Source organism: Brachionichthys hirsutus, chromosome 2, assembly GCF_040956055.1.
Source record: "Brachionichthys hirsutus isolate HB-005 chromosome 2, CSIRO-AGI_Bhir_v1, whole genome shotgun sequence".
Lineage (NCBI taxonomy): Eukaryota > Metazoa > Chordata > Actinopteri > Lophiiformes > Brachionichthyidae > Brachionichthys > Brachionichthys hirsutus.
The window spans coordinates 3,132,435-3,140,706 of record NC_090898.1 but is presented as its reverse complement, the minus strand read 5'-3'; the positions used below and the strand labels follow the sequence as shown (position 1 = coordinate 3,140,706).

General features: G+C 41.2%; 1 protein-coding gene across 1 annotated transcript; it reads left to right on the top strand.

The window, feature by feature from the left end:
* Positions 1 to 545: 545 nt before the first annotated feature.
* LOC137904729 (solute carrier family 22 member 2-like) lies at positions 546 to 7,586 on the top strand. The gene is made up of 12 exons (XM_068748934.1): positions 546 to 899; positions 1,560 to 1,607; positions 1,740 to 1,843; positions 2,022 to 2,176; positions 3,399 to 3,567; positions 4,714 to 4,828; positions 4,923 to 5,023; positions 5,835 to 6,049; positions 6,299 to 6,407; positions 6,485 to 6,597; positions 7,079 to 7,178; positions 7,475 to 7,586. Exons 1-12 carry the CDS (start codon positions 546 to 548, stop codon positions 7,539 to 7,541), a joined length of 1,650 nt encoding a protein of 549 aa, XP_068605035.1. The 3' UTR covers positions 7,542 to 7,586.
* Positions 7,587 to 8,272: the final 686 nt, after the last annotated feature.

The window sequence follows — 8,272 nt, the reverse complement described above, 5'->3', positions numbered from 1 at the left end:
CAAACAAATGTGGCAGGACATGAAGTAAATAATTAACCGCTCAGATACCTTCTGTTTCAATTTCATTAAGACTTCTCGGTATTGTGTTAAAATGTAACTAACAGATTTTTTTACATTTTTATTGGTCCACATTAAGAAAATAGAAGTGCGACCTAAATCCTCCTTCAGGGGTCATTTTGTGAACTCATCAGGACTCAGAACAGCAGGAGAAACCCTTTAAGGCCAGTGACGCGTGACGGATTTGCGTGATTGTTGTTGCGCATTCCAGGATGGCTCGCATTCTAACTAGAACCATGAAATGATTGCTCAGATTTCCAGATCATTTACTGTTTACCTCGAAGAATAACAGGAGTTCAAAGATGTTGGACTTTAGTTCCATATCGACCCATTCATTGTGTGCTGTCCTCGCCGCTGTTACTCGGTAGCTGAACTTGCAAAGGGCGGAACACATTAAGTGTGCCTAAATGTATTTAGAAACCACTGTCTTGGCATAGCTGTGGAGTTCTCAACAAGACATAATCCAACAATTTGGATTAGATTAGAGGATGACAACCTTTGACGATCTCCTTGATGTGGCTGGTGCTTTTGGCCATTACCAGAAGCGAATCTTTGCAATGACCTGTCTAATGTCATTTCCGTTTGCAGGCATATATGTTGGCATAGTCTTCCAGGGTTTCACCCCTGATCACTGGTGCCGGGATTCCGCAGTTGTGGAGATGAGGCGGGAATGTGGCTGGAGTCTGGCAGACAGTCGGAAACTGACCGTGCCAATGGTCAATAGCTCTGGAGCGCTGCGGCACAGCAGCTGTGAGCAGTATGAGGTGGACTGGAACGCCACGAAGCTCACCTGTGACACGCGGGAACTGAACCTGACTCAGGTTCCAGTTACCAAATGTAAGGTAAGATTTCTGACTCGGGTTGTTTTGTGAAATGTAAATAAGGACAGAATATCATTTTGTTTGTGAGTTGAGATTCTTCTCCATATATTCTTGATCCTCTAATAATCCAAGAGGGTTCTTTGCAGTACAGATATTTAAACTCCGAGGTCAAGCACGATATTACGGTCACACCTTAACAGTTGCAACAAAATTATTAGCATGAATTTTTTTTACGTTGTTAAAGACGCAAGTGGTTTGTCTGTCGAATGGGGCGTCATGTCAGTCTTTGGTGTTTTTGTCACTTTCATTTTTCTCAAAGTATGAATATTGGCAATAACATCTGGGGAACGATGCTAAGACTACATTGTATGTACGGGAGAAGAGGGGGTTCTTACCCCCCCCCCCCCCCCTCCTCCTGGTCTCTCAGCACTGTTTCTTCTCCGGAATACGTGCCGGTGGGATTCAGGAGCTCCTCAAACTATTCCTTCCACCGTCCAACTAACTCCTCAGTTTACATCAGCAGCTTCCCGTCCACACCATCATTTTCATTGTCACATAGTAAAGTCTTTAAAAAATGGAGGAAACCACGAGGGAGCCACGAGGGTTTAATTTAATCAAATCATGTGCATTGTGTAAAATTAGCTACTAATGTAAAAACAGACATTTGTTTATGTTTGTTAGGACGGCTGGGAGTATCAGTATGCTGGCAGGAATTCCTTAGTCACAGAGGTAAGAAATCAGCTTTGATGAATTGCCGCTTGACTGGTGAAACGTTATGAACGAGTTAATAAATTCATGCGTATGTCTATGCATGAAGACATCCTGTATAGGCAATTATAATGTTTTTGCTATTGATTTCAGTTTAACCTGGTGTGTTCCGATGCGTGGCTAGTGGACATCAGTCAGTCCATTCTAAATGTGGGCTTCCTTGTCAGCAGCTTTGTGTTTGGTTACCTTGCAGACAGGTGAGCTCTGGAATAACCTTCCAGCGGTTTATTTGGGCCACAGTTATTCTTTAATCATGAGTAAATTGCATTGTTTTGTTTTTTGGGCCATAAATGTACTGAAGGGTTTTAGGATGTGGTGAAGTGATTTGTGATCGACTTCGGTGATTAATGATGCATCTTTTCTTTTTGCCTGCAGATTTGGGAGGAGGAGCAGTATCCTGTTGTCCAACGCGCTGAATTTGATCACAGGGTTGGCCCTGGCTGTGACTCCAAACTACATCGCTATTCTGGTGGTCAGGGGTATCCTCAGCTTTGGAGTCAAAGGAGGATGGATGACTGCATATGTGATGCGTAATTATGACCATTTTTGTTGACTGAGGTTGATCTTCCACTAAATCAACTCTAATTAACTCAGCACTGTTTCCTGTATGCTGTGCCCCAGTATTTTACTGAATTTCCAAGCCCCACAGAATATTCTTTACTTTGAATATGCACACACCAAACCTACCAAATGAAAGATTAGTTTCCGCTTTCATCAGAAGAAACAAGTGTGTTCCGGAGTCATTGCCCGTTGAAGAGAGGCAGATTTCAATATCAGGGTTGGCAGTGAATGTTTGGGTTATAAAAAAAACATCTATAAACGTGAATGGAACTCAAAGAGTTAAACAACAAACTGTATGATATAAATATTCTAAACAAATTGACATGCTGCAGTTATTACAGCAACAGGATAGAAAATATTTTATTTCCGTGAACCATTCGATTCTATTGAATAAACTAAGGACGATTGTTTTTGATAGCACATCAGTAAACTGGATGAAATCGTAGCTTGAGGGACGAGAACAAATGGTGGACATAAACGGAACCTTGTCCTCGTCCCTCCCGGTGAGCTGTGGGGTTCCTCAAGGCAGCATTCTAGGGCCGTTACTGTTCCTCCTATACATTAACGACATGAATGCTGCCTGTAACTGCAAATTGTTCCTGTTTGCTGATGACTCAGCACTCCTGATTTCGGGAGAGGACAAAGTGCAGGTTGAGGAAGCTCTCAGCTCTGAGCTCACCAGAATCCGTACTTGGCTTACCGATAACAAACTGTCACTACATCTTGGTAAAACAGAATCTATTCTTTTTGGATCAAGACACTCTCTAAGTGAGATAAATGTTGATGATCCTGTTGGCTTCATCAGGCCGTGCCCTCCAGCGCTCGCTGGATCGGTTCGCAGCCACGTGTGAAGCACAGATCGGTCACGGTGAAGAGGGAGCTGAGCCGAAAGGGGAAACTCTAATGACCTCGGACACCTTGGATGGATTATATCTCTCAGCTAGTCTGGGAATGCCTCTGGATCCCTCTGGAAGAGCTGGAAGAAGTGGCCGGGAGAAGGAAGTCTGGGCTATAACTCCTGTTTTGAAGACAGAACATATTTCATCGTTATTTGAACACAATTTTGAAGGAACATTTTAGCAACTAATTCATCATAACTGTTATGTCCCCCCCTTTTGCAGAATCTTCGTCCAGTCAGTGATGTTTTTAACTCTTTAATGAAATATGTTCTGTTTTCTGTCTTTTTGGCAGTCACAGAGATTGTCGGGGTGGAGTACAGACGCACAGTGGGCATACTGTTCCAGATGTTCTACAGCGTCGGCCTTCTTATCCTACCTCTGCTTGCCTACTTCATAAAAGACTGGCGCTGGCTGCAGGCTGCCATTACTGCACCTTACATCCTGTTCTTGTCCTACTACTGGTACATTTATGCTCTTTATTATCTTGCTTCCTTTATAAAATATATATATATATATATATATTGCTATATAAAAATAAATCTTAATCTCTTTGGTTCAAGTTTGCTGGTTTTCTCCAAATATGACAATAAATTAATAAATTGCTTTCCGTTTCAGAGGCGCACTTCCATAAAAACCCTGTAATATCAGAGGCTTTTGTCTGCTGCTATTAACAGTAGTTAATTCATATGGGCTGCTGTTCATACACAGCACTGTGCTAAAGCTTCAGAAAAGTGTGATGAAATACAGTATAGTAAGAATACTTTTAATACATCTCAACTTTTTTTAAACTCTATTTACAAAATCCACAGTGAGTGAACCAATAAATGTTTAACTCAGATCAATACAGATGCTGCAGGACATCGTCCCTCTGTCTCTGTCAGAAATGCCTCTGAAAACAAAAACAAAACTAGAAAACGACAATCAGAGATTGCAGACCCTCGCCTCCAAAAGACTATTCGATCTTGTGAGACAGTAAACAGGGCTTCCGGATCAGAGGAGCCAAACCTGCTCTAGCTTGCTGCTCCAGAACGTACTACAAGCCATCTTCTGGACTCTTTTTCCCATCATGCTATTCGTGTCCCTCCCTCTTAAAGTGGCAGTTTACAGCACAGGCACAATTCCAGATGTAAAAATAATTCTAGAATCTGGATCCAGATCCGGATCAACGCCATTCTCTGGGAGGACCGAGCCACGGACAGAACCTTGCTTGTGTAAAAATGTCAAGTCGATTGGGTTACTAGTTTTTGAGTTATGCGCTCGGACAGACAAACAAACAAACAAGCAAACAAACAGACAGACAGACAGACAAACGCACCCAATTGCAATACCCTCGCCTCCTCTTCAGCGAGGGTAACTACGTGCATGCATGTGCACGTTCCCACTCTGTGGCATCACAGGGGGAGAGACTTCTGCCAGACGCGTTCCAGTAGGTGATTACAGAACTACGCAGGATTCACTTGATGGTTTATTTTGCTGTGTTTGTGTTGATAATGACCCAAATCCACCTTAGTGTAGAAACATGTGAAAATTGAGTTTTTTTTAAATAATATGTCTCCGTTAAAGGCCAGATACCGAGGCTTGATTCTGGAACCTTGTTTGTGTCGCAGGTTTATTCCAGAGTCTCCGAGGTGGCTTATCTCTCGGAAAAAATATTCAAAAGCTCTGGAGGCCACAAAAGCGATGGCGAAGGAGAATAAGAGGAAAATCTCCAGCGAGTTTGAAGTAAATAGATTTAGCAGTTTTGCATGATCAATATGTCAAATAATTTCTATTAGGATCCTGAATGCCACAAATGTGTCACAATTTCTCATTTCAGACACTGACCGGTGACGAGGCGGACTCATCCTCTGTCTCTGTGCTTGACCTGTTCAGAACTCCAAACATGAGAAAATACACCTTCATCCTTATGTTTAACTGGTGACGCTCCAAAAACGTGCCGCTTCTTACCCATGCAGCTTGCAATTAAATTAACATTTTTAGGGGTAATGCAACAAAATATTTAGGGGTAATTATCGACCATAAACTGTGTTGGAAACCACATATAGAACATATCAAACTTAAAACGTCCAAGGCTGTTGCAAGTCTTTATAAAACGAGAGATTTATTAAATAAGAAATGTTTGCATTTACTGTACTGTTCGCGTGTAATGCCAAACCATTAGCATTATGAATAAAGCTGGTTATTTTCCCTCATGTAATCCACTTTTTGTCAAATCTGGTATCTTAAAATTTCCAGACATTGTCTATTTAAAAACAATAGAAATTACTTTTCGTGTCAAGAATAAAAGTCTTCCTGTCGGTATTCAAAAATAATTTAAGTCAAGAGAAGGGAGATGTAATTTAAGAGGGTTGTTTGTGTTTGAAACATTTAAAGTGAGAACAAATGTGAAATATCGATGATTATGAAATTAGTTGAACGGGGAATTTAAATTATGTAGCTCGCTGCTGAGTTTTAGAAAAACTATAACTGAAATTTTCAAAGGCTGTGATTTATGAAATTGGATGCAGTTAAATTTTCTGTAGTTTCAGGTAATTTGATTTAAAGGATGAGAGTAGAAGAAGCAAAAATAAGTCTTCGACTTCAGCTTCTTCTTTTTTTCGGTTAAAATTTGTGTAAATTGTAAATCCTTTATATGTATGTGTTTTGTATTTAACTGTATTTAGAAACATTCATTCAGTCAAATTAAATGAACTGATGAATATTCTTGTGTTCTGTCCCGGTCGGGTAGGTTGACCACCGCTGTGGTTTATCAGGGCCTCGTCTTACGAGTGGGGATTTCCCAAGGAAACATCTACATTGATTTCCTCATCGCTGCCCTCGTGGAGTTCCCTGCTGCCTTCCTCATCCTCCTCACCATCGAGCGCATCGGTCGACGCCTTCCCTTCGCCACCGCCAACATTGTAGCTGGGGCGTCCTGCGTCATCACTGCCTTCATCCCTGATGGTGCCCAGAATATCTGGTTATCGTCTATTAATGTCTGATGTCAAACTTAATGCTGTTTTATCATAACTGACAATGTAGACTTAAATATTCTCTCGAGGCTTTATGGAAAAAAATGGTGTTGAATTTAAACGATAACTTAAACAGAAGGATTTCTACCTGGACCAAAAGGAACTGCTCTTGATGTTCTGCTTGGGTGGCCCATCTGAGATTGAGCCTCATCTCTCCTCTCACTTTGTCTCTGTGCCTCAGAAATGTTCTGGCTTAAGACTGGGATGGCCTGCTTGGGCCGGCTCGGGATCACAATGGCCTTCGAGTTGGTGGTCTTTCTTAACACCGAGCTCTTCCCAACATGCATCAGGTGAGGTCAAGACTGATCAAGTCTTCTTTCACATTCGTCACACATGAGTGTGAACTAAAACAGTCGGCTGTGCACAGGAACCTGGGCGTGTCGGTTTGCTCCAGTCTGTGTGACATCGGAGGCATCGTGTCTCCGATCCTTCTGTACAGACTGGCTGCCATCTGGATTGAGCTGCCACTCCTCGTCTTTGGTGGGTTTCCTCACGTGGTGTTATTCAATATCGTTGCTGAAGTCGCAAAGGGAAAAAGCGAGATTTCATTTCCTGCATCAGGTTAATGTTGAACAGTTTCGTGCATCGTGTTCATGTTTTTATTTTTTTTATGAACTCAAATGAATGACTAAAGGAGGACCTTTGGACGTGACAGAGACACGCAAGGTAGGTGAGATGTGGGCTTCGATTCAGCATGGATCAACCACGGATTAATATTTTCCTTCTGACCTTGAAGGTGCTGCTTATTGGAATACCTCTCGGCAAAAGATTGTACCGCAAACTTCAAACTCAAATTGAGAACGAGCAATAAGTAGCAGAGAAAAATTATGTCGGCATGGTGGTAACTCTTTCTCCTTTAGCATCTGAGATCACTGAATTAAAAAATTATATTGGCATTTTTTTCCCCTTCTTCCACGTGAAGTTGAGACAGTGTTTAAACATTGTCTTCCTTTTCCTCCAGGAGCTTTTGCGTTCACAGCCGGCGGTTTGATCTTCTTGTTGCCTGAGACCAGAGGCGTTCCTCTCCCAGACACCATCGATGAGGTGGAGTTTCCTAATCGGTGAGACGAGTCCAAACCCATGAAGAGTTGATACGTTATGTATAAATACAATGCAAAACGTATTCTCCTTAATCCTTGGCAGTGCTTATACAGCATCACTATTATGAATACACCATTAAAATGCCACCATAACTCTCAGCCTCTGCCTACAACCGAGTCAGAATGAACTGAAAATCAAACTGATCAATTCACTTCTGTGAAATGTTGTAATGGCTTTTTGTTTTTTCATTAATTCAGGGAGTGTTTTTTTCTATTTACTTTGAACAGATTTCTTTTTTCTTTTGCCTTTTTTCCAGGAGGAGGGAGCAGGAGAAGAAACCTTTAAAATCATGCACAGCAAATAGCGAGGAGACCGTCGTGTGACCGTCTTTCTGCATGGATGTTTCTCTTTTCTTCTTTGAAACCTGGTTTCACTATTTTATTTGTTCTACATTTTATTCTTTATTATTTAGCCTTGAACAAAAACACACGCAAAGCAGGACCGTTATCTATAGTTTTACCACAAAAACTCATCATTTGTTGGCATCACACAGCTGAAAGTGGCTGAAGAAAGCAGTTTTTTTTTCCATGATGACATTTAAAGCTACAATGTTTGTCGAAAGCTGATTTTTTTTTTCTTTGTTCTTGATGATGTTGTAGATCCAGTCAACATGGAGACTCAAATAATAATTCAGTTTCCCGGTGTAGGCACATCCAAAGCCACTGGCTGTCCTGCACACCCTGCAGGGATAACATTATGAAACCATCTGAATTGAAGAAAGATTTGACAGGATCTTATTTGCTCCCATCTCTATCTTTGCCAAATCCTTGATGATGATGAAGATATTTATTAGATAGAATGTTAGAGCAGTACAAGTACAGTCAAACAGTAGCATGTATTACAGTACAAGTACAGTCAAACATGCTGTCTAAGAGGAACATTTCTAAAAAGCCCTTGCGGTCTTGTTTCCGTTGAAAGTCCTTCGTACATAAATCATTGACATGTAACAATACCAATAAAATAAAAATAAATTACTCCACAGATGCAAAATAACAATAAATTAAAGACACATGATATGTACAACGTAGGTGGACAAAAAGAAAAAAGGGGGGGT